We start from the raw sequence: 27,171 nt of genomic DNA, 5'->3' as shown, positions 1-27,171 counted from the left end.
AAGACAAGGTTTAAAAATATAGAATATATACGCAACACATTAAAACTATAAATACCTTGTGTCCTTGATGCTTGGCATATTCCTTGCATACACAGCACATCAAGGGACTTGATTGACATCCTTCTTCTAAACAAACAAATTCAATTGCATGCACTTGGTGTTGAGAGCACATGGTCTTCTCATGTGGTTTGTCAGCCAGAGGTACTCTTCGATGTTTGGCCAACGTCCGTGTAGAGTGTGTTAATTGGGAGCAGTCTGCACAAAGATGAGTTGCACACACAGTACAATACATGGATGCATCGTGGTTTTCATCTTCATCACAGCGGATAATATGCTTCAAAACATTTAAGCATAGAAAGTAAAATGTTAACTTGCGTATAATCAAGTAACAAACATTTTTTCCTGTCCAATTCAAACCAGTTTACTGCACAAACTATACAACAAAAAAGGTACACTAAAGGCATATAATCATTCCAGTAATATTATAAAGTAGAATAAACTCTACATTGTGTACATTATTATGAAGCAACATACTTTAAATTATTTTGCGGCATGCACCATATTTATATATAGTTAATTATAATGACCAACATTTGCTGTCCTAGCAAAATAGATACTTCAAGTTCTTTGCTTGAGGCCCTGATCGACTTGAAGTTTTATGTTTTGTTCAAGCCCTGATAATAGAAGGAAGCCTTAAAACACCCACCAACACCCACACCTCTCCATCCACACTCCTTCACAAACCCAAATGTAAAACAAGTTCATATAAGCAATATACAAATATGTGAAAATCAAAATTACAGATACTGAACATCTAAAACATAAACAGAAAATGCCTGAAAGATTTAGGTCAGGATGCCTCTGTCGGAAGAATAACAGACAATATATAATTACACTTGGTATCATTTGCCATCAAAAGCTGAAATGAATTTTCCTTCCATTTACAATATTTCCTTTGTTAAATTACCCACGCTTAAATATATCACTTTGCAAATTTCCCAAAATAGCTGTAATTATTTCTGAAGGACATGTCTCTTCTAGTTTGCCTTTGGTATTTTGACCGTTATCTTAAATTTGTGCCCCTGATTACCAATCCTTCCACTGACATATCACATGCATCCTGCACATCCACAGTTATTATGTTAATAGCTACATACCTCTCCTGACACAGTCAGAACCTCATCAGAAGCTCCATGGGGATTGACAGTGCCATTCTGTAACCGTTCTAGGAGTTCCAGTAAAGCAAAGTTTTTCTTTAGACCCCAGATGCCTGAATCACCTGTTAATTCATAATTAAGTGGTGTTTTTGGAATTCACCAAGTTATTGAGTTCTTCAATTTTCCAATCAAATACAATATTTAGGAATAAAATATTTCTTAACTCATTCAAAAATTTTTGATTAGGCCTAATCTTTCCTACATTCAGAATTTTGTGTATGCACAATAATATTCAATGTAATAGATCCAAGACCGAGGCAGGTAGATAAGGCTTGGCACACCTAGCAACACTGCTACCTCACAGGTCTAGCAACCAAGGTTCAAACTACTTCCAGTGCTATCTGTGTAGAGTTTTCATGTCCTCCTGTGACTGTGTGGGTTTTCTCTAGCTGCTTTGGTCATCTCCCATACTGGCTAGTGTAATTGCCAGTATGCAACTAGTGTAATCCAGTGGGAGGAGGGAGATTTAGAAAGAATAAAGACTATCATAAAATTGGTGCTTAATAGTTGGTGTGGATTTGGAAATCTAAGGGGTTGCTCTCCATTGTTGTAAGACTCCATAACTGGTCCTTACAAAGTTCTATACTTTATTTGGTTTAATAAAATTTTCAGCTTGTCCATACAAACTCAACAAAATTTAATCACAAAATTTACTTCAAGCTTCCGTGGTTAACTGATGTTTTTGTGACACACAATGGAACCTCAGAATGTTCAGAAATTGATTTAACAGTCAGGTGTATTCATTGTAAATCACCTATATAAAGTAGAAAACGTAACAACCAACTTGTGCAAACCCAGATGACCTGAATAGTTGATTTATGTTATAATGTTGGTTGAGGATCTAGCATAGTGGGGAGGAGGAAGCAGGTATGTAAAGTGCACTCAAAATAATGTTATGAAAGTAGAAATTAATATGCAACCTTCTTCTCCCATCAAATAACTGCCACTTACTAGGCAAAATATATTTTTCAAGTGTGTTACAGAAAGCGCATTTTTTTTTCTTGCCAATATTCATTACGCCAAACTTCTTTGTTGCGCGGGTGTAAAATGATGATCCAATGACAGCCTTATAAAACACAGATTAAACTACAGTAATTAAGGTAATATGGCAATTAACATTATAATAGGGAAATAAAATGCAAATTAAAAGTACTAATTTGTAAATGAAATACATAAAATTGACCCTATTTTAAAATGCAATAGAAGTAATGCAAACTGCAGTACAGATTAAGAAATTTAAAACATTTAAATCATTAGAACCATAAATTCCTGGACTAACCTAGTTCAGTCACCTGTCGGTCAAATGGACAACGTACTGCTCTCCCCTGAAGTGGAAGGCGGGTGAGACAATCATGGCAGACCGTATGACCACAAAGGAGCAAGCGAGGTACTTTGTCACCTTGCAGACTGAAAACATCTTCACAAACACCACATTCTAAAACCTAAAAATTAAGAGATTCAGAGGTTATGCAACATAGGACAGTGTTAAACAATATAAAGATTGTACACATTTCATTCCTGATACACAGCAGCGGATTTGGGGGTTTGAGGGAAAGAAAGCATCACACCATTTACAGGGGAAAAGCAATGAAGTTGATTGCTTTGAATTCATGGAATGGACCATATTCAGAGATTCATCTTTGGATCTGAATGATTTTGCCACAGCAATCACCAACTTCATCAAGTCAGGTGTACATATGATATAGGAGAAAAATTAGGCCATTCAACTCATTGAGTCTGCGCCATCATTCTATCATGGCTGATCCCAGAACCCAACTAACCTCATACACCTGTCTACACACCATATCCTTTGATGCCCTGACAGATCAAGAAACTATCAACTTCCATCTTAAATATACCCACAGACTTGGCCTCCAACGGATTCTGTGACAGAGCATTGCAGATTCACCACTCTGTGGCTAAAAGAAAAATCCTCCTCACCTCTGTTCCAAAAGGTTACCCCTCAATTTTGAGGCTGTGCCCTCTAATTTTGGATACCCCCCCCACCATAGGAAACATCCTCTCCACATCCACCCTATTTAGTCCTTTCAACATTTGGCAGGTTTCAATGAGATCCCCACGCATTCTTCTAAGTCCCAGTGATTACAGGGCCAAAGCTACCAAACGCTCCTCATATGTTAATTCCTTCATTCCCAGAAACATCCCCGTGAACCTCCTTTAGATCTTCTCCAATGACAACACATCCTTTCTGAGATTTGGGGCCCAAATACTCCAAGTGCAGCCTAACTAGTGCCTTATAAGCCCTCAGCATTATCTCCTTGCTTTTATATTTCCCAACACTATATCAAGTCAAGTCAAGTCAACTTTTATTGTCATTTCGACCATAACTGCTGGTACAGTACATAGTAAAAATGAGACGACGTTTTTCAGGACCATGGTTTACATGACACAGTACAAAAGACTAGATGGAACTACGTAATAAAAAAAACACAGAGAAAGCTAGACTACAGACCTACACTGGACTGCATAAAGTGCACAAAAACAGTGCAGGCATTACAATAAATAATAAACAAGACAGTAGGGCAAGGTGTCAGTCCAGGCTTCGGGTATTGAGGAGTCTGATAGCTTGGGGGAAGAAACTGTTATATAGTCTGGTCGTAACAGCCCGAATGCTTCGGAGCCTTTTCCCAGACGGCAGGAGGGAGAAGGGATTGTATGAGAGGTGCGTGGGGTCCTTCATAACGCTGTTTCCTTTGTGGATGCAGCGTGTAGTGTAAATGTCCGTGATGGCGGGAAGAGAGACCCCGATGATCTACTCAACTGACCTCACTATCCACTGCAATCCGAGATGATACAATTTCTGAACCAGGCAGTGATGCAGTTGCTCAGGATGCTCTCAATACAACCCCTGTAGAATGTGATGAGGATGGGGGGGGTGGGAGATGGACTTTCCTCAGCCTTCGCAAAAAGTAGAGACGCTGCTGGGCTTTCTTTGCTATGGAGCTGGTGTTGAGGGACCAGGTGAGATTCTCCATCAGGTGAACACCAAGAAATTTGGTGCTCTTTACGATCTCTACCAAGGAGCCGTTGATGTTCAGTGGGGAGTGGTCGCTCCATGCCCTCCTAAAGTCAACCACTATCTCTTTTGTTTTGTTCACATTAAGAGACAGGTTGTTGGCTCTGCACCAGTCCGTTAGCCACTGCACCTCCTCTGTAAGCTGACTTGTCATTCTTGCTGATGAGACCCACTATGGTGGTGTCATCAGCAAACTTGATAGTTTGAGCTGTGTGTTGCAGCACAGTCATGGGTCAGCAGAGTGAACAGCAGTGGACTGAGCACGCAACCCTGGGGAGCCCCCATGCTCAGTGTGATGGTGATGGAGATGTTGCTTCCGATCCGGACTGAGATCTCCCAGTCAGGAAGTCTAGGATCCAGTTGCAGAGGGAGGTGTTCAGGCCCAGTAGGCTCAGCTTTCCAATCAGTTTCTAAGAGATGATTGTGTTGAATGCTGAACTAAAGTCTATGAACAGCATCCGAACGTATGTGCCTTTTTTGTCTATATTCCGTCACTTTTTTCACCCATTCCTCCAATATGTCTAAGTCCTGCTGCAAACACATTGCTTAATCGGCACTACCTACCCCTCCACCTATCTTCATAACGTCCACAAACTTTGCCACAAAGCCATCAATTCCATTATCCAAATCATTAACAAACAATGCGAAAAGCAGCAGTCCCAATACTGACCCAAGGAACACCACTAGTTACTGGCAACCAACCAGAAAAGGCCACCTTTATTCCCCCTCACTGCCTTCCGTCTGTCAGCCATTCCTCTATCGTTGTCAGCATCCTTCCTGTAACATCATAGGATTTTATCTTGTTAAGCAGCCTCATGCATGGCACTTTATCAAATGCCTTCTGAAAATCCAAGTAAATAGCATCCACTGCCTCTCCTTTGTCCAACTTGCTTGTTACTTCCTCGAAGAACTCTAAAACAGATTTGTCAAGCAAGATTTCCCTTTACAGAAACCACGCTAACTTTGACTTATTTTGTTATTAGTCTCCAAGTACCTCAAAACCTAATCCGTAATAATAGACTCCAACACTTTCCCAACCACTGAGGTTAGGCTAACTGGCCTATAAGTTCCTTTCTTTTGCCTTCCTTCCTTCCTGAAGAGTGGAGTGACATTTGCAATCTGTCAGTCCTCCAAGACCACACAAGATCAGATGTTTAGAAACATAGAAAACCTACAGCACAATACAGGCCCTTCAACCCACAAAGCTATGCCAAACATGCCCTTACCTTATAAATTACCTAGGGTTACCATAGCCCTCTATTTTTCTAAGCTCCCTGTACCTATCCAGGAGTCTCTTAAAAGACCCTACCATATTCTTGAAAAATCACGACCAGTGCATCTGTTATCTCTTCAACAACCTCTCTCAGGCCTCTGGGATGTAGTCTGTCTAGTCCAGGTGACTTATCTACCTTAGGAACTTCGAGTTTGCCTAGCACCTTTTCCTTTGCCATTGCAACAGCACTCACTCCTCTTCCCTGACACTCACGGACCTTTGGCACACTGCTTGTGTCTTCCACGGTGAAGACTGTTGTAAAGTACTCACTAAGTTCATCTGCCATTTCTTTCTCCATTGCTACCTCACCAGCATCCCAAAATAGAAACCATGAATGAACAAGAAGATTCTGCCGGGAGCAAGATCTGTGGCGTTCATGACTAGCGATTCGGAACCCTACTAGTGGAGAACGGAACAATATGATGTAAGACTATGTCTGTCAACCCATAATGTCTGTGCTAAACACAATACCAAATTAAACTATCTCTTCTGCATACAAATATCTCTACCTTTACATTCCCTGCATATTCACTGGCCTTTCTAAAAGCTCTTAAATGCCACTAGTACCACTGACAGTTTACCCAGGCACCCAAGAATCTCTGTGCAATAAGCTTGCCCCACACATTTCCTTTAAAGCTTCCTCCTCTCATCTTATAATACATGTCCTCATGTATTTGACATTTTTATCCGGGGAAAAATAATCTGTCTACCCTATTTATGCCTTTCATAATTTAATTATCTTCTATCAGGTCTCCTCTCCAGCTGACACTACAGAGAAAACAACCCAGCTTTGCCCATCCTCTCCTGATGGCTTACACCTTCAAATCCAGGCAGCACCCAAATAAACCTCTTGTGCATCCTTTCCAAAGCCTCATGTTCTTCCAGGGATGTAGCCACCAGAATGGCACACAATATTCCATCTGGGGCCTACTCAACGTCTTGTACAGCTGCAACCCAACTTCCTTACTCTTATTCAGTGGTCTGATCAATGCATGCCATATGCCTTCTTTACCACCCTATCCACTACAGGAATCAATTGACCCAGGAGAGTGGGCTGAGGAAAGCGAGAGGTGTCCTTCTTTATACGTGCATGTCTGATCTTAATTATGCTATTAGGATCCAACCTCAATTTTAACTGCATGGCCCAAACTTGGATGTTGCTATACCTTCCCTACCACATGGAGATCAAAAGAGTAGGATGGTCCAAAAGCAACACAAGTGAATCTGCAGATGCTGAAAATAAATATAAACACAAAATGCTGGCAGAACTCAGCAGGCCAGACAGCATCTATGGGAGGAGGTAGTGAAACCCTTCATCAGGAGTGAAGTAACGTGGGATGGTCAAGGGGGGGGATAAGAAGAGGGGGGAGGGATAAAGTAGAGAGCTAGGAAGTGATAGGTTGGAGGGAAATGGGCTGGGGGAAGGTGGAGAATTATGGGAAATAAAAGAGAAAGAAAGGTAGGGCTGGGGGGATTATAGTGAGGGGGGAAAAATGAGAAAGAGAACCAGACTGAAATAATAGATAAGGATGGGGGTAGGGGCGGGGTAGGGATATCAACGTAGGTTTGTTGGATGGTCCAAAAGGTCCCTTTTCTTCACTTGAGCAGCATGTTAAATGGGTTACAGTTAGGAACAGTGTGTGGTCCAATTATAACCCACAAAAGGCCATTATGAGAGTGAAGAGGCAATTCCATGTGAAGTTAGACAAACATTTTGGATGCATGACAGCTGTGACAGCATTGGCATGCCATTACTTCCTATAAGAACCTAAGTGGCAGAGACGCTTCACTCCCCAATGAGCTCAGTACCTTTATGCACACTGAAAGGAAAAACAACACCTCGCCTGAATGAATCCCCAGTTTTGACAACCTTGTGATCTGTCCCGGAGGCTGATGTCAGAGCACCCTTCAAGAGAGTGAACTCTCCCAAGGCATCAAGCCCTGAAGGTGTACTTAGCAGGATGTTGTAAACACAAGAAATTCTGCAGATGCTGAAAATCCAAAGCAACATTCACAAATGTATGGTGGAGAGCATTCTGACTGGTTGCGTTACAACCTGGCATGGTGCGTCCAAAGCACGGGATCACAAGAAGTTGTAGAGGGTTATAGACGCAGGCAATTTGATCGCGGGTACTATTGTCCCAAAACAGAGAATATCTTCAAGAAGCAGTGCCTCAAGAAGGCAACACATCATTAAAGGCCCTCAGCATTAGAGAAATACCCTCTTCATGTGATTGCCCTCAGGGAATTGGTACAGGAGACTCTGGAGACCCACACTCAAGATTTTAAAAACAGCTTCTTTTCCTCTGCCACAAGATTTCTGAACAGTCCATGAATCCTACAGTGTTACAAAAATACATTGTGCAAAAGACAAACTAATTTTTACATCCTTTTTACAGTTGCAACAACGAATTTCACAACATCTGCCAATGAAGATAAATCGGATTCTGATCAATATACATTTGTTTTCAATCAATATTAGTCTTGATTGTGAAAGGCCACTTAAAAATGACTGATGATCTGGTCTGATCTTCAACCCTATCTGCTCACTTTTTAAATTTTAATTTTGAATAGGATTGAAATATAATGTGGATTCCAGTTACTTATGCCATCAGTTAATTGGGGGAAGCCTCTTATTTTGGACAACTCTTAAAGAACAAAGAACTGATCGAGAAAATAGCTGGGATTCCCTTTGTTTATTTGGAACACTTAATTAGTGCAGGAGACTGTTGCTGAACAGCTTCTAACTAGCGTCAGTCGCGTGCACTTGTGTGGCCATTACACATTACACTGTGCTTAGAGCGAACAGTTTTAAATAGCATCAGCTGCTTATTCTTTTGTTAAGCTGTCTATTTGGGTTGACAGATGCCAATTCAAAAAGCAGCAAATTAAAGATCATTTTGTTTTTTATTTTGACTTTTAAAAATGTCAGATCTTTGCCGAGCTGCAACGAAAACATTTGACATTACCCTAGCTGCCTGCACTGATTTTGTTCATTTACAGTCAAGCAATAGACTCCATCGATAACTATTCGGGCCTAATAGACAGGTTTATAGTAATGATAGTGTTCTAATTTGTTCTGCATTTCACTTAAGTACATAATGCGCAACTCAGTTAAATAGTAGTTTATCTTCTTTATATCTTTTTAACTATTTCCATGAAACTTTCGCTAAGTGGGACAGCCACTTAACTGAGCCAAAATATACTTGTCCCGCTGTGGCCCAATTAACAAGAATCTATTGTATACGTAGAGTAAGTGCACTATTTTAAAACAAAAGCCAAAGCTTTTAAACACAATGGTAGATAAGTTAATTAAATTCTAAATGGATAAATCAACCATCTAGACCAGGGGTCGGCAACGTTTACCACTGAAAGAGCCAATATGGACCCATTTCCCACAGAAAAGAAAACACTGGGAGCCACAGTGTTTGACATTTAAAATGAAATAACACTGCATACAACGTTTTTTTTTGCCTTTATGCTATGTATAAACAAACTATAATGTGTTGCATTTATGAAAGTGATGAACTCCTGCAGAGAAAACGAAATTACATTTCTGCATGCAACAAAAACATTTTGAACTCCGAAAAAAAGACGTTGGGTTGAAGGTTACTCCATAGTTAGCCTACCTTGGATCGAAGAATTAAAAGAAAGCGCTCACTGGCGGGTGTCAGGCATTGGCAGTGGTGATGTATATTAATAGCGATAAAAAACACGTTGTAGCGGTGTGCTACACGCAGCACTAAAATAAAGACACTGCAGTCAAAGGTAACTTTACTCGAACTAAACAGTCTTGCTTTAAAGCCTCCCTCAACCCGTCCCCGTGGGCGCGGATGCTCCAAAAGACACGTACTCACAAACCCCCGTAGGCTATCTCCCTTAGCCGGAACGGTGGCTAATTGTGAGCCGGTTCAGATGTGCCAGGAAATGGGGTCTCCACAACGTTTTTAGATTGTACAAGATCACCATAATCTTCAAATTTCGAATTACATTTCAAAAACTAACAAACCACAGGGAGCCGCAGCACAGATGAAAAAGTCGCATGCGGCTCCGGAGCCGTGGGTTGCCGACCCGATCTAGACAAATACATTGGCATGTTTTACTCAGGCAAAGTTAAAAACATTAGAAAGAATGAACTATTTAGCCCTTCACTAAAAAACCACTTTCTTGCACTTACTCTTGGTCCTTTGATATCCTTCCCCAGACATTCTCTCTTCTCTCCACTCCCAATGGGTAAAAAATACAAAAACCTGAAAGCACATAGCATCATACTCAAGAACAACTTCTACTCTGGTGTTGTAATACTCTTGAACGGTTCCTTAGTACGACAAGATGGAGTCCTGATCTCACAATCTACCTCATTATATTTTCACACTTTCACACTGCATTGTACTTTCTCTTTAACTGTTGCACTTTATTCTGCATTCTGTTATTATTGTACCTTGTATTAGCTCAATGTAATGAATTGTTATGTATCAACAGTGTACAAGAAAAGCTTTTCACTGTACCTTGTGACAATATTAAACTAATTCTAATATGCTCATCAATTAATTATCTCAACCTCTTTAGAAAATTCCAAGGATTCACTACCTTATGGTAAAACACTCACCACCCATCTCAGTCCTAAAGGCGACATGGGATAACAAGATTTTTGAGAGATGACGAGATAGACAGGGAAGGCACAAAGGTAACCTTGGCAGGATGCCAGACGAAGGACCCTTCCAGGGCTTTGGGGGGGGGGGGAAATGTGGGGAAGGAGAGGTTGGTGTTTGGAAATGGGAAGCAAAGAGAGTACTGTGATGAAGTGCTTTGAGAGGTTGGTGATGAAACATCAATTCCTGCTTGAGAAACGACTTGGATTGCTTTAATCTGTCCACTGTCAAAACAGGTTAACAGCAGATGCCATCTCATTGGCTCTTCCCTCAACCTTGGAACACTTGGACATATAGATGTATACAAAAGGATGCTCGTCATTGGCTAAAACTCAGGATTCAATACTGTCATGTCTTTGAAACTAAGCAATAAGCTTCAAGACTTTGGCCATAACACCTTCTTGGGCAACTGGATCTTCAATTTCCTAACTTGCAGACCTCAGTCAGTTCAGTTTGGCAACATCTTCTCCACAATCTCCATCAGCACAGGTGCACCACAAGACTGTGTGCATAGCCCCCTGCTCTACTCACTTTACACCTATGACTGTGAAGTTATGTACAACTCCAATGTCATATACAAGTTTGCTGACAATATCATTGTCATTGGCCAAATCAAAGGTGGTGACAAATCAGAATATAGAAGACAGACCAAAAATCTAGCTGAGTGGTGCCACAACAAAAACCTCTCACTCAGCTTCAGCAGGACCATGGAGCTGAGTATTGACTTCAAGAGAAGGAAGACTGAGGTCCATGAGCCAGTCTTCACTGGGGGATCAGAGGTGAAGAAGGTCAGCAACTTTAAATTCCAGTGATGTCATTTCAGCAGATCTGTTCAAGATCCAGCACACAAATTCCATTATGAAGAAAGCATGACATCACCTCTGCTTTCTTAAAAGTGTGTGAAGATTTTACATGTCATCTGAAACACTGTAAAACTTCTATAGATGTCTGGTGGAGAGTAGCATATTGACTGGTTGCATTACAGCCCAGTGTGAAAACACCAATGCCCTACAACAGGAGAGTCCTATAAAAAGTAGTGGACATGTCCCAGTTGATCACGGGTAAATCCCTCCCCACCACTGAGCACATTGACACAGAACACTGTTGCAGGAAAGCAGCATCCATCATCAAGGATACCCACCGTCCAGGCCGTGGTCTCTTCTCACTGCTGCCATCAGGAAGAAGTAGACTCAGGATTCACAGGTTCAGGAGCAGTTATTACCCCTCGACCGTCAGGCTCTTGAATCAGATAACTCACTCCAACCTTCACGGAACTGTTCCCACAACCAATGGATTCACTTTCAAGAGGGCTTCCTCTTACGTTCTCCATATTTATTGCTTATTTGTTATTACGGTTCATATTTTCATTCTTTTTGTATTTGCGCAGTTTGTTCTCTTTTGCACATGTGAAATTTGTCCGTCCTGTTGGGTGAGGTCTTTTAATGATTCTAATTGTGTTGCTTGTACTTACTGTGAATGCCTGCAAGAAAGTGAATCGCAGGATTGTATATAGTGACAAATGTATTTTGATAACAAATTTACTTTGAACTTCGGGGATAAAAGTGGACTGGGTGAAAAATGGAATTGGGGAGCGGGGAACCTAGGGCAAAAAGGTAGAGGAGGGTGCACCGAGATGAGGGGAGGGCGAGAGGTGCATGGAGTTGGAAATAGAGAAGAGAGTAGTTGCTCCTTCGGAGTGAAGAGGTCGTGTCTGGGGGCAGCTGACCAGAGGCCCAGACACTCCCCCACTCTTCCCTCACCTCCAACGACAGTCCAGATAACACAGCCCTACCGAGCCCTTAGACACCCAAACCTTCACCAAGCATAGACACATCTGCCCGTCGCCACCGCTTCCCACCTTCACCGAAGAGCCGGCTGTCGTCCGTGGGCCCCGGCAACTGATCTCAGGCCCCGGGAGCGTTTGGTTCGCCGCCGCCATTACGGACGATACCAACCCGAGCACCTTCCTATTTACAAGGGGTGACAGGATTCAATATCTCAAGTCCACATCGACATATGTCCATTACCAATAGTCAATAATTTCAGACGACAATATTATTATATGTTCAGCATATGAACAAGTCCTAATGTTAACTCTTCTTAAAAATAATATGTGATAACCCTGATGGTCTCATATTGACACCCGCTAACTGTAATGGTTTTGTCCACAATACACTCTGGGTCACAAGCGGAATAAAAACTGCGCATGCTCAGATGTCTACCCAACCTTGTGTTGGCATTTCAATTAAAAATCTGTTGAAAACCATGTTTATACATTAATTGTGTTGAAAAGATGTACAATTAATATTACTGATGTTATAAAAAAGCTTGAATTACATGCAAGAACAGCTTAAAGGTATGTACAAGTAATGGAAGCTTGTAAAAAAGATAAAGAATCAGAATAAGGTTTATTATCATTAACTTATATGATCTGAAATGTGTTGTTTTGCGGCAGTAGTACATTGCAAAGACATTCAAATTAGAAAAAATACATAAATAATGCAAAGAATGACAAGGCTTCATAGGGCATTCAGAAATCTGAAGGCGAAGAGGTAGAAGCTGCCCCCAGACAACACACACAAACTGCTGGAGGAACTCAGCAGGCCAGGCAGCATCTTTGCAGAGTAAACAGTCGTCGTTTCGAGCTAAAACCCCTCACTGGGACTGGAAAGGAAGGGGGAGAAGTCAGAATAAGGTGGTGGGGGAGGGGAAGAAGATGTACTAAGTGATAGGTGAAAGCTGGGAAGTTGATTGGTGAAAGACATAAGGGCTGAAGAAGGGGGAATCTGATAGGAGAGGTCAGAAGACCATGGAAGAAAGGGAAGGGGGAGGAGCACCATAGGGATGTAAGAAGAGAATGCTTGACTGTGTTGACATAGAATTAATGTTAACAATTTGTAAATTAGCCTGAACTAGTTTTACACAAACAGCATAACTATAGGTATATACAAGTATTCGGAGGAGAGCATTAAACTCCCACCATCGATGATATCATCTGAAGACGATGCCTCAAGAAGGCAGAATCCATCATTAAGGATCCCCACTCAGGACATGTTCTCTTTTCATTACTACCATCAGAGACAAGGTGTAGGAGCCTGAAGACACACAGGCAAGTTTTAGGAACAGCTTCCCCTCATCCATCAAATAGAAACAGAAAACCTACAGCACAATACAAGCCCTTCAACCCACAAAGTTGTGCTGAACAAGTCCCTACCTTAGAAATTACTGGGCTTACCTATAGCCCTCTATTTTACTAAGCTCCATGTACCTATCTAAAAGTCTCTTTAAAAAACCTTATTGTATCTGCCTCCACCACCATTGCCGGCAGCCCATTCCACGCACTCACCACTCTGAGTAAAAAACTTACCCCTGACATCTCCTCTGTACCTATTCCCCAGCACCTTAAACCTGTGTCCTCTTGTGGCAACCATTTCAGCCCTGGGAAAAAGCCTCTGACTATCCACATGATCAATGCCTCTCATCATCTTATGCACCTCTATCAGGTCACCCCTCATCCTCCTTCACTCCAAGGAGAAACGGCTGAGTTCACTCAACCGTTCTCATAAGGTATGCTCCCCAATCCAGGCAACATCCTTTTAAATCTCCTCTGCACACTTTCTATGGCTTCCACATCCTTCCTGTAGTGAGGCGACCAGAACTGAGCACAGTACTCCAAGTGGGGTCTGACCAGGGTCCTATATACCTGCAACATTACCTCTCAGCTCCTAAACTCAATCCCACAATTGATGAAGGCCAATACACCAAATGCTTTCTTAACCACAGATTTCTTAAAGGTCAATGAAACTACGAACAACACATTATTTTTGCTCTCTTTTTGCACTACTTATTTAAAATTCTTATTGTTACTTATAGTTTATTTTATCCATTGCACTGTATTGCTGCCACAAAACAATACATTTTACAACACAGTTCAGTGACAATAAACCTGATTCTGAAAAGGAAACAAGCCTGTCAAGACAAACACGTTAAAACTATGATTAACTTTCACAATATCGGAAGTGCAGGTAAATTTACAACATAAAATTAAGCTTGAGAGCCAAAATAGCATGTCTACTCAGAAGCTATTTAGATTGCCTCCTTTGGCAATCCTTTGGGACAAGGTCCAGACAGGTTTATGAGCATGATCCTGGATTGACTGTTGACATAAGAAGTGTTTGATGGCTTTGGGCCTTCCAATTAATATCAGAGAATATATACAATATACAACCAGAAATTCTAACTCTCCGCAGACATCAACAAAATGGAAGAAAGGCCCTAAGGAATGAATAACAGGAAAAACACAAGAACCCCAAATCGCCCCTCCCAACACACAAGCAGCAGCAAAAACATCAACCTTTCCTCCTCCCCTTCCCCCACATTCTAGCTGAAAGCATCAGCACCCCCACTCCACATCAAGCAAGCAACATCAACACCCCCAAAGAGAGTCCGTGATCTACAGTTCATCAAAAACTACTGTTCACCCAGCAGTTGGAAATGCCACAGGCTCTCTCTCTCTCTCTCTCTCTCTAGCACTCCTTCCGCAGCGAGAGGGAGGACGAACAGCTCACTGTTTCAGTGTTACAGTCTGCAGCACCACTTCCATTATGAGTTCCCCAACTTGTAGGTAGGGAGGGATAGACAGGAGAGTGAGGAGAGCGAGATCACCCACTCAAATGCAAAGGTCTCCAAAAGCTGCATCTGCTGTCTCGATGTTCCGATCTCTCACAAGCACTTCAGTTGGCAACACTGGTGAGGAATCGGGTCCACAGGGCCAAACCCCGAAGGCCTACATCTTCCAGGCTGCTCCCAGAGATACCAAAATGCAGCTGATCGAGAGCAGGAACCCACCCAGTTTGAGCGCAGCTGTCGATCGCTGACTCCAATGGGAACCCCACCTTCCTTGAAAAGGAAAGAAGAGGCATTAGAGAGGAGAAGAATTTAAACTGTTTCATAAAAGGGCTGGGAGCAGTCACCCTCTGGCACCATTTGTAACTCCCCCCTCCATGGTGTTGACATTTCTGAACAGCCAATAAACCGATGAACACTGCACCATTGCTTTTGTTCTCTTTTTGCACCACTTATTTAATTTACATATATATTCCTTATTGTTACTGGCTGGAGTTTAGAAGAATGGGGGTTGTGGGAATCTCATTAAATATTGAAAAGCCCAGATACAGTGGACATGGAGAGCACGTTTCCATTAATGGGAAAATCTAAGACCAGAGGGCAGAGCCTCAGAAAAGGAGAATGTTCCTTTAGAACAGAGATGAGGAGGAAATTCTTAAGGCAGAGGTTGGTGAATCTGTGGAATTCGTTGCTACAGATCAATGCGGAGGCCAAGTCATTGGGTACATTTAATTATAGTAAGGGTGTCAAAAGCAACAGGGAGAAGGCAGGAGAATAGTGTTTAAGGGGATAATAAATAATGAAATGGCGGAGCAGATTTGATGGGCCGAATGGCACGATTCTGCTCCTATCTTATGGTCTTATGATAGAAAATATTGTGTTTCCACTTCCAGTTTGTGTTTGCCCAAGTGGCTGATCAGGCTAATTTGGGATTCACAGACCCTTGCACTATGGGGCAGTTGGTGGCTGACAAGACAGGTAGATTGTGAGGTGGTAGAGGCTTTCTGTTCACACACAGCTTTAGTGTAGTTCCAGGGCATGGAAGTTCATGAGCACATCCTTGAATCTTCTTCTCTGTCCAACTGTTAATCTATTCCCACAACAATATTTTGAATAGAGTTTTGGGAATCTGGTGTCTGGCATGTGAATGACATGGCCTGTCAAATTTAGCCATTGAAGAGTAATTTGTGCTTCAGTGCTGGGGTTAGATTTAGGGTTAGAAGCTTAAGGAGATTTGCCATGTCATCAAATACTCTCACAAAATTCTACAGATACATTGCTGAAAGAATCCTGGCCGGTGGCATGGTGGCCTGGCACAGCAGTTCTAATGCACAGGAAAGCAAGAGGCTGTGAGTTATGGACACAATCCAATCCATTGCGGGCACATTCCTCCCCAACGTTGACAGAATCTATAGGAGGCAATGCCTCAAGAAGGCAGCATCTATCATCAAGAGCCATATCCTCTTCTCACTGTTGCCATCAAGTGTGAAATCTCACATCACTAAGTTCAGTACTTGAGATGTTGACTGGTTACAACCCTAACCCTATCTTAACAATGATATATTATGGACCTCTTCCCGCTGTACTTGTTTCTGATGGCATCTCACTTTTTTGCACTTCTTATAGCACAGTCATTTTCCCACTCTTTACAGTATAATATATATTTTATAAATATAACATATATTTTGGTGTTGTTTGTACTTACACATCTGTAGTGATGCTGCTGCAAACAAGTTTTTCAATGTTCCTCACCGTACTTGTGTACGTGACAATAAATCCACCCTGACTTGGGGTATTGGTCACTTAATCTTCTGGTGAATTTGGAGGAATTTGTGGAAAAGAGCATTAGTGGTACTTTCCAGTGCCTGGACATAACTGCTGTGGAAGCATTTCAGAGAAAAGAGATTACTACTTCTCAAGCTGCTTCACAGAATGTGACCAAATAAAATTTGATAAGGAGATAAGAAGGTAGATGTCTAAAATGTTGTTCAAAAGCATAGGTTTTAAGGAGTCTTTTCTGATAAGATTATGTATAAAAATTGTTACAAACAATAAATTACCAAGCACACCTGTAGCTTTGAACCCTAGCAACCTCCTTTTTTTTCTCTTAATTAACCATTATAATAAAGTGAAGAAATTTTACTCATACTGTACCAAGTTATTTTATTAAGTAGCAGAATCCCTTGCTGGCGTAATAAGAGTAGTAAGCTAAATAGTCCCTCAAAATTCAAGTACGCCGCATGGATTGACCTGCTCAGATACTAGTTGAAATGCTGCCTTCAGCAAAGCATTTGCTGCAGTTGTAGCCCTGCAGTTTGTGTATGGAAGCATTATGAAAGAGCTGACACAGAGCATACTGAGAGTATGGAATTCTTTATCCCAGAGACTCCTGGATAACAAAGCAGTGAATACTTAAGATGAAATTAAAAAAAATCTCGTTTGGGAAGCCAACTGTGATGAGGAACAGGCAAGAAAGTGAAGTTGTGCTGAGATCAAGTGAACCATGATGTTATTGAATGGTGAAAGTAGCTCAAGGGGACATTTAACTTGCAGCACATATTTCAAGTTCAAATTTAGTTGTCCTTCAACCCTACGTGAATACTCTCAGTAGCTGGGAAAGTGTTGGCGTCTAATATTAAGGATGAGGTTTCAGGGTACTTGGAGACTAATGATAATGACACAGAGGCCAAATTCATAAGGGTCAATAATGCAGGACTGAAGATGCTGTGTATAAATGCATGTAGCATTCAGAATAAGGTGGACAAACTCTTGCCGCAATTAGAGATTGGTCGGTGTGACGTTATGAGCATCACTGAGTCATGGCTGAAAGAAGGTCATAGTTGGAAGCTTAACATCGAAGGAAATACTTTGTATCAAAAGGACAGGTGGGAAAGCATCGGTGGTAGTGTGGCTCTACTGGTAAGAGATGGAATTACAACTTTAGAAAGAGGTGACATAGGGTCAGAAAATGTCAAATCCTTGTGGGCGGAATTAAGAATTTGCAAGGATAAAAAAAAACATTATGGGAATCATATATAGGCCTCCAGATAGTAGCCAAGATGTGGGGTTGAGATTGCAAAGCGATCTGGAAAGGGCATGTAATAAGGGTAATGTCACAATTGTAATAGGGGACTTCAATATGCAAGGGGATCGGGATAATCAGCATGGTGTTGGGTCACAAGAGAGGTAATTTGTTGAATGCCTACAAGATGGCTTTTTAGTGCAGCTTGTGCTTGAGCCTTTTAGGGGAAAGGCTATCTTAGATTGGATGTTACGCAGTAAACCGGATCTTATTAGGGAGCTTAATGTAAAGGAACCCTTAACACAAATCATAATATGATTGAATTCATACTGCAATTTGAGAGGGAGTAACTTATGTATATATACATATCAGTACCACAATGGAATAATGAGAGAGGAGTTTGCCTAGGTGGAATGGAGGGGTTTACTGGCAGAGATGTCAGCAGAACAGAGGTGGTTGAAGCTTCTTGGAATAGTTCTCAAGGCACCGGATAGATATGTACCACAGACAAAGAAGTTCTTAAATGGCAGGACTAGGCAACCATGACTGACAAGGGAAGTTAAGGCCTGCATAAAAGCCAAGGAAAGGGCATATAAGTAGCAAAAGTAAGTGGGAAGTTGAGTGATTCAGAAGTTTTTAAAATCCAACAAAAGGCAACTAAAAAAGCTATAAGAAGAGAAAAGATGAAATATGAAGTCAAAGTAACCAATAATATAAAGCAGGATACTAGAAGTTTTTTTCTCAGTTATATAAAGAATAAAAGGGAATTGAGAGTTACTGTTGGACCAGTGGAAAATGATGCTGGTGAGGTAGTAATGGGGGACAAAGAAATAGCAGATGAATTTAATAATTACTTTGCTTCGGTCTTTACTATGGAAGACACTAGCTGTATGCCAGAGATCCTTGAGTGTCAGGGAGCAGGAGTGAGTGCCTTTGCTGTTACAAAGGCAAAAGTTCTTAAAGTGGATAAGTCACCTGGACCAGATGGACTACATCCCAGAGTCCTGAAAGAGGTTGCTGAAGAGATAACGGATGCATTGGTCATGATCTTTCAAGAATAACTTGATTTTAGCATGGTCCCGGAGGACTGTAAGATTGCAAGTATCACTCCACTCTTTAAGAAGGGAGGAAGACAAAAGAGAGGAAATTTTAGGCCAGTTAGTTTAACCTCAATGGTTGTGAAAGTGTTGGAGTCCATTATTAAGTATGAGGTTTCAGGGTACTTGGAGACTAATAATAAAATAATTCAAAGTCAGTATGGTTTTTGAAAGGGAAATCTTGCCTGACAAATCTATTAGTGTGTTTTGAGGAAGTAACAAGCAGGGTGGACAAAGGAGAGGCATTGGATGTCATTTACTTGGATTTTCAGAAGGCATTTATAAGGTGCCACACATGCAGTTGCTTAACAAGATAAAATCCTATGGCATGAAAGGAAAGATACTGGCTTGGATAGAGGAATGGCTGACAGGCAGGAGGCAGCGAGTGGGAATAGAGGCAACCTTTTCGGGTTGGCTGGCAGTGACTAGGGGTCAGTAATGGGACTGTTGGGACTGCTACTTTTCACATTGTTTGTCAATGGTTTAGATGATGGAATTAAAGTCTTTGTGACAAAGTTTGCATTTGATACAAAGATAGGTAGAGGGGTAGGTAGTGCTGACGAAGCAATGCAATTGCAGTAGGATTTGGACAAATTGAAAGAATGGGCAAAAAAGTGGCAAATGGAATACATTGTTGGGAAATGTATGATAATACATTTTAGTAAAAAGAACAGTAGTGCAGACTATTATCTAAATAGGGAGAAAATTTAAATGTCAGACGTGCCAAGGGACTTGGGAGTCCTTGTGCAAGGCTCCTGGAAGGTTAATTCACAGGTTGAGTCTGTGGTAAAGAAGGCAAATGCAAAGTTAGCATTTATTTCAAGGGGAGTAGAATATAAAAACAAGGAGATAATGCTGAAGCTTTATAAGACACTAATCAGGCTGCACTTGGAATATTGTCAACAGTTTTGGGCCCCTTATCTCAGAAAGGATGTATTGTGATTGAAGAGAGTCCAGAGGAGGTTCATGAGGTTGATTCCAGGAATGAAGAGGTTAACATATGCGGAGCATTTGGCTGCTTAGGGCCTGTACTCACTGGAAATTATAAGAATGCACAGAAGAATCCATTGAAACCTACTGAATGTTGAGAGGACTAGTTAAGGTGGATGTGGACAGAATGTTTCCTCTGATGAGGGTATCCAGAACTAGAGGGCACAGACTCAAAATTGAGTGGCAACCTTTTAGAACAGAAGTAAGGAGGATTTTTTTTTAGCTGAAGAGTAGCAAATGTGTGGAATGCTCTGCCACAGACTGCGGTGGAGGCCATGTCCATGGGTATATTTAAAGTGGTATTTGATAGATTCCTCATTGGTCGGGGCATCGAGGGATATGTTGAGAGGGCAGGGTCTGAATGGGATTTGGGATCAGCCATGATGAAATGGCGGAATGGATTTGATGGCCAGATGGCTTGATTCTGCTCCTATGTCTTATGGTATACAATCAAACAAGACAGCTGAACTCTGGGGCCAAGGTGCAAAACACAGTACCAATAGTCATACACAGCACAAGGCACGTATCGCACATTAAAAAATATAATCCAAGTCTGAGTCCAGAAGTGTTGCAGCATTTTGCTGTCAAACACAATATAACTTTTCTTCTGCCAAGCAGACACTGAAGGCTGCACTGACTCTAGCATAGACACCACACCACATTGCTTCCAACAGTCCAGTGGAGCGCCCCATTCTGACGCCTCTCCCTGGGTGGCTGCTAATAGGCGACACAGCAGCCTGAGGCCTAGTCCTCACCATGACCAAGGTCATGCAGCTCCCTTGGCCACTCGCCAATAAACCAATGAATCAGACTAGCAACATTCCACACTACCAACATCCAAAAGGATCGTGCAAACTCTGGAAAAGCATCTAAGATGATCACTCGCTGTAAGGCTGCACACCACCTTGGCACATTAACACTTCTCTGTCACAATCATGGTCCACATCACCGGCTGCTTCGGTTTCTCCACCAACAGGCAACTCACTGGTGGGGTAGATTTAAGTACTTTAAGTTGTTAATGTCCAGCAAATTCTTGCGATTGTAAAATATATATTAAAAAATACAATAACACCTTTGGTTGACCCCATAAAAGCTGTTGTGTCTGAGCATGTGGCCAACTTACTGGAAGTCCGAATCCTTTTATCCTCAGTAACTTTATTGACTTAATGGCTTTTTTTAAAATGGGAAAAGTTTCATGTTTTAAAAGTTACACTTGTAAGGATCTCTGTTTATTTAATAAATGCTTTGATGTATGAATTAAGTTTGGTTTGGTACATGACTCTCATGATGTTGCAAAATGCTGTTAAAATTATTCATAATTACATACAGAATTTCTCCCATGTGTTTTAACAAAAATTGTGCTCTTGCCTGGGCTATGTGCTGAACTTAGATTTTCAGAAGTAAAGCCATATAAAGCACATTGGGTATGTTTGATTCTGATAAACAAAGGAGTAGATATGATCTATAATTATATTGTGTATTATGTCCCAGTCTTATCCAAATCAAATAAAATAATCTGATTTGTACAATCCAGATAAGTGTTACCAGATTGGTGATTTTTACCTTGGCATTCTTTCAAAACGTTGCTGAGGGACGCAGTAGGCACCATTGGAGTACATTGATGAAATGGGAGAATCTGTGGCCAATGGTAGTTATCAAATACTATTTATCACAGAAGATATCAAGAATACCAAAGCACATCATGTGTCCCTTCAAGACCTGAACTGTCTTACTTCTCACACTCCCCCTTCTCATAATGAGTGGGCCACCAACAATCTTGATAAATGGGTGCTGCTATGCCCTTACTGAGCTTGGACTTTTGTTCTACAGTCTTTCCTGAGATCACTTCACCACCTTTATTATACTTTGATGCTGATTACATCCTTATTCAGTCTTATCTGACTTGGAGCCCATTGCTCACCATAGCTACATGTAGCAAACTGGAGTGTTTCTTTTGCATTATAATAGCCATCAAAAAGCATTAGGAGTAACGCAACTCATAGTACGTAAATAATTTAAATACTGATATTAATACCACGTAATGCTCCTTTTGAATTCTGCTGAAAGCAGTTTTTAAAAAAGTTTTGAAGATCATTGTATTGCAAACAAGGGAGGTGTGTTTTGAAGTTTTGCATGTAAACTATACTTCCAGGTCACAGACCTACCTGGAGAAATGCCACTAATGTTGTTCCTGCAAAAGCCTCCAAATACACTGGGGGTACATGGGAAATGGATTGTTTTGTTGTTCTGTAGCTGTAGTGTTGAACATTGTGGCACCGGAATGAGAGGCATCACTTGCCAGCTGCCCCCAGCGCATCATCGGGTGTGTCAGTTGTCTATGCGAACCAAGTATTTCACTGTATGTTTTGATGTACATGTGATAGACAAATGTGAATCTAAATCCCTTAATCACTTCCTCTGGTAGCTCATTTTAGGGTTTAAAAAATGTTACCTCTCAGGTCTCATTTAAATTTCTCCCCTCATATCTATACCTTAAGGTACCTTGGAGTTGTTATGGCCAGGGATAGTAATGAGGATAAGCTCTCACTGCTCATTAAATGCTCCCAACTCAAATAGCCTCTGACAACCAAGCCCAGCTCCTGGCCTTCATGTGTGGCTTAGGTACTAGGCCCAGCGGAACTGTTTCTACTGACAGGAGAAGGGGCAAAGGTGAGTCACTGGCACCTTAAAACTTTGGGGAGATCGATCTTGTCAGCTGTGTTTGGCAGTTCACCCAGAAGGAAAACTCTGATCTCAGAACTCCACTACGTTGCTGCTACACTCATTCATGTGGAAGGCTTTGGGCGTAAACCCTGAGGGAAAAGTCCAGAGCGGGAGTCCCTAAGGCAGTCTTGAGTTGACTGGCAACTCCTGCGATGCTGCTGGTGCCAAACTGTATTGGTTTCTGCTGTTCCTTTGGATTCATCAGCCGCATGGAGAGGGGGAGCTCGCTCTCCATATTGTACTGCACAAGCTTGTGTATCTAGGCAGCTAGGATGCAACACCCATGGTTGACCCTGACCCTGATATTTGTTTCTGTGTCTGCTAGTCCTGGAGAAAAGACTGACTATGCACCTTATGCATTCCCCTCATAAGTTTATAAAGTTCTGAGAGGTTTTCCTCATCCTCCTGCCCTCTAAGGAATAAAGATCCAGTGTGGCCAGTGTCTTTCTATAACTCAGACCCTCTAGTCCGGATAGCATCCTCATAAATCTCTTTTGCACCCTCTCCAGATGGACAATGACTTTCCTGTAACAGGATGGCCAAAGCTGTACAGAATACTCCCAAGTGTGGCATCACCAACAACTTATATAACTACAACATAATGTCCCTATTCCTCAACTCAAAACCCTCATTGATGAAAGCCAGCATGCTTCCTTCACCACCCTATCTACTTGCCCAGCTGCCTTCAGCCAGCTGTGCACTCATCACCAAACTCTGGACCTGGGGAGTCAGCCAGTCCCTCTATAACTGGATCCTTGACTACCTGACCAACAGGCCACAATCAGTAAGGACAGACAGCAACATCTCACCACAATGATTCAAAACACTGGTGCACAACAAGGTTGTGTCCTCAGCCCCCCCCCCCCCCCCACTCTACTCCTCGTACTCTCTTGACTGCCTGGCCTGATTTTGTTGTACTTCCATCTTCAGGTTTGGGAATGGTGTGACTATAGTGGCTGTATCTCAAATGATAATGAGTTGGAGTACAGGAAGGAGATAGACATCTTAGTAACATGGTGTCATAACAAGCTTTCTCTCAATATCAGCAAGACAAAAAAAAAACTGGTCATTGATTCAGGAAGTGCAGTGGTGCAAATGCTTCAGTCTACGTCAATGGTGTTAAGCTGAGAGACCATAAGACCATAAGACATAGGAGCAGAATTAGGCCATCTGGCCCATCGAGTCTGCTTTGCCATTCAATCCTGGCTGATCCTTTTTCTCTAACACCTCCTCAACCCCAGTTCCCGGCCTTCTCCCCCAAACCTTTGATGCCATATTCAATCAAAACCTATCGATCTCTGTCTTAAATACACCCAACAATGTGGCCTCCACAGCTTCATGTGGCAACAAAATCCACAAATTCACCACTCTTTGGCTAAAGAAATTTCTCTGCATCTCTGTTTTGAAAGGGCGCCCCCTAACCTGTCTATGCCCTCTCGTCCTCGACTCTCCCACGGGGGGGAAACATGTTTTCCAGATCTACTCTGTCTAGGTCTTTCAATATTTGAAAGGTTTCAATGAGATCCCCGCTCATCCTTCTGAATTCCAGCGAGTACAGACCCAGAGCCGTCAAATGTTCCTCGTATGATAAACCTTTCATTCCCTGGAATCATCCTTGTGAACCTCCTCTGGACTCTTTCCAATGTCAGCACATCTTTTCTAAGATGAGGGGCACAAAACTGTTCACAATACTCAAGGTGAGGCCTCACCAGTGCCTTATAAAGCCTCAGCATCACATCCTTGCTCTTGTAATCTAGACCTCTTGAAATGAATGCTAACATGGCACTTACCTTCCTCACCACCGACTCAACCTGCAAGTTAACCTTCAGGGTGTTCAACACAAGGACACCCAAGTCCCTCTGCATCTCAGATTCCTGGATTTTCTCCTCATTTAGAAAATAGTCCACACATTTATTTCTACTACCAAAGTGCATGACCATGCATTTTCCAACAGTGCATTTCATTTGCCACTTATTTGCTCATTCTCCTAACCTGTCCAAGTCCTTGTGCATCCTACCTGTTTCCTCAACACTACCTGCCCCTCCAGCAATCTTCGTATCATCTGCAGGGTTGAAAGCTTCAAGTTCCTTGGAGTGAACATCACCAAGAGTCCATATTGGACTAACCACATAGAGGCCATGCCCAGGAAATGCATTTACTTCCTCAAGACACTGAAGGAATTTGGCATGTTGATGTCAATTTTTATTGATACACCAGAGAAAGCATTCTATCTGAATGCTGTCATGAGCCCTGTGGGCCAGTGCAACATATTTGTTAATTGTTGTCTAGAGTTGTAAAGTTGTAATTAGAGTTGTAAAGCCCTAATTAGAGTTGTAAAGCCCTGTGGCTTTCTGTTTAATCTTGTCAAGGTTATTTTGACTGGCATGGGATTTCTGCGTATTTAAAGTGGACTCCCAAATAGCACTTATCGCGGGGGTCTGGTGTTTTGAGAATCAGTTGTCTCGCTGTGTTGCTTGGCTGAGCCACTGATGCTCTATTGGAATGACTGTGAATAAACTTTTGTTTCGGTCTCTACATGGGAGTCTGTCCTTCCTCTGCATCTGGGTTCAGTCATTTGTCAGCTCTCACTGTGACAGAATGTATAACAGCTTAGTACAGCAACTGCTCTGCAGGTAACCCCGATAAACTGTCGAAAGTTGATGTCGCAGATCAGTTGAAGGTTTTTAAAAAAAGTTTTTTTGTTTCATTGGGTTAGTTTTGGGGATAAAGATGTGAGGTAGGCTTTAGGGACAGGGATGTGGGGGAACTAGAGGAGCTAGAATTTAGGCTGGAGTATTGTCTTCACTCCGTGTTTAAAGGCCAGCGACACTGTTGTGGAACATCTGCTGATTGGGCCAAGGTGTCTGGTGGGATATCAGGCCGGCGGACTGGTATGGACCAGGGCTATTAGCCCCACCTTGCCCTCTCCAACCCCACGTTAGTGTCTGGTCAATGGGTTCTGGAGTCAGAGTTCATGCAGGCAGAGGGAGTGAGCTCTGATAACCCCAGCTTCCCAAACTGGTGAACTTGTGTTCTGGGTCCCATTGTCAGTGAGTCTGGAGTTTGAGAGAGTGTTCATTGATCCATGTGTCTTGGGATGCCAAGGGTTGAACTGGAAGCCCAGAAGTTGAGGCGCATTGGCTGGAGCCGAGTTTGCAAACCTCTGCAAGTCCGCTGGGGAAGCTGAAGCCTGAATCTACTGAAAGCTGGAGGCCTGTCCTGGGGTCAAAGGACTTTGTAATTGTGTGTCTGGGAGGGAGGAATGGGCCTTGTTTTCCTGTTGTTGTTTTGTTGTGTTCTGTGTTGTTTTGCTGAGGATTGTGGGTATGCTATGTGGGTGCCAGAATATGTGGCAACACTTGCAGGCTGCCCCCCCCCCAGCGCACCCTTGGGTGCGTTGGTTGTAAATGCAAACAATGCATTTCACTCTGTGTTTTGATGTAAACTTAATAAATAAACTTGAATCTTGAGAGTTGTGAACACAGCTCAGCACATCATAGAAATCAGCCCTCCCACAATGGACTCTGTCTGCACATCTCAGTACCTCAGTAAAGTAGCCATCATAATCAAGACTCTCATCCACCCGAGATAGTCCCTCGATGTCAATGTTCCTTCTAATTTGTAATGACCAATGTGCACAGAAATCTTTTGCTATGCAACTTTTTGCCCAGTGACAACAACGTGTGCGCACTGAATTTTGTATATAGAGGTATTCATTTTAATAACTAGCAAAACACCTTCAAAAAGAACTTTGATTTCATCTGGGTTTCATCATTTTCACTCTCGTCCATCTGCACTCTCACAAAACATATGTAGCAGCATGTAGCGATGCAAATTCTCCAGCAATTTTTGCATCGTGACAATACATGCAGGTAGCACCAGTTTCTGTATTGTACATAAATATTTCTCGTAACTGCACGTTCCTGACCTCATGAGCTTCCGGTGTAGCAGTTTCTACTGTTTTATTAACCATTCCATTTTAAATGAATATGCTGTTCTTTTGCACTTCACACCCTTTGCTTCTTTGGAATTCCACATAGTGAATCAATAATTTCTTCAATATATACAGAATAAATAAGGCAGTTCTAAAATCTACAGACAAATCATTGCAAACTCCATCTGCACCAGAAACTGGAAAAAATGTGATTGCGTATGATTGTGAAATTATACGTAACATGCCAATGAGGTAGAGGGTAACAACATTTTGCATGCAGTTTAAATTCCTTGATGCATTAGTAGCAAAAGATGTGTGTGTGCACACATGTGCGTATCTTAGAGGGAATATTGCTCATCTTTCCTCTTCCATAGGGACTGAAAGCACATACCACCAGCCTCTATCCTGCAGTTATAAGACTATTAATTGATTACATAGTACAATAAGATGGATTCTTGACCTCACAAATCTATCTTGTTATGATCTGAACCTTATTTTCTACCTGCGCTACACTTCCTTTGCAGCTGTTACACCTTATTCTGCATTGTTACTGCTTTACGTTGCTCTACCTCAATGCATTGTGCAATGATTTGATCTGT

General features: G+C 41.9%; 2 protein-coding genes across 6 annotated transcripts in view; one reads left to right on the top strand and one right to left on the bottom strand.

Moving 5' to 3' along the window:
* The window catches only part of trim23 (tripartite motif containing 23), a 29,930-nt gene extending 17,779 nt beyond the window's left edge, over positions 1-12,151 (bottom strand). For both annotated transcript variants that reach the window (XM_059989321.1, XM_059989322.1), the window contains exons 1-4: positions 12,038-12,151; positions 2,497-2,659; positions 1,158-1,279; positions 56-334 (exon numbers count right to left, since the gene is read on the bottom strand). In XM_059989321.1, coding sequence (XP_059845304.1) covers positions 56-334; positions 1,158-1,279; positions 2,497-2,659; positions 12,038-12,118 — 645 coding nt within the window. In that variant the 5' untranslated portion in view covers positions 12,119-12,151. The remainder of the gene's footprint in view (positions 1-55; positions 335-1,157; positions 1,280-2,496; positions 2,660-12,037) is intronic.
* A 251-nt stretch (positions 12,152-12,402) lies between these two features.
* The window catches only part of trappc13 (trafficking protein particle complex subunit 13), an 80,532-nt gene continuing 65,763 nt past the window's right edge, over positions 12,403-27,171 (top strand). The window contains exon 1 of one of the 4 annotated variants that reach the window (XM_059989318.1): positions 12,403-12,535. The gene's annotated coding sequence lies outside the window, so the exon portion shown is untranslated. The remainder of the gene's footprint in view (positions 12,536-27,171) is intronic. The other 3 variants (XM_059989315.1, XM_059989317.1, XM_059989314.1) reach the window with 3 other exon arrangements.

This window comes from Hypanus sabinus, chromosome 14, assembly GCF_030144855.1.
Source record: "Hypanus sabinus isolate sHypSab1 chromosome 14, sHypSab1.hap1, whole genome shotgun sequence".
Classification (NCBI taxonomy): Eukaryota; Metazoa; Chordata; class Chondrichthyes; order Myliobatiformes; family Dasyatidae; genus Hypanus; species Hypanus sabinus.
This window is presented reverse-complemented; position numbering and strand designations above follow the sequence as displayed.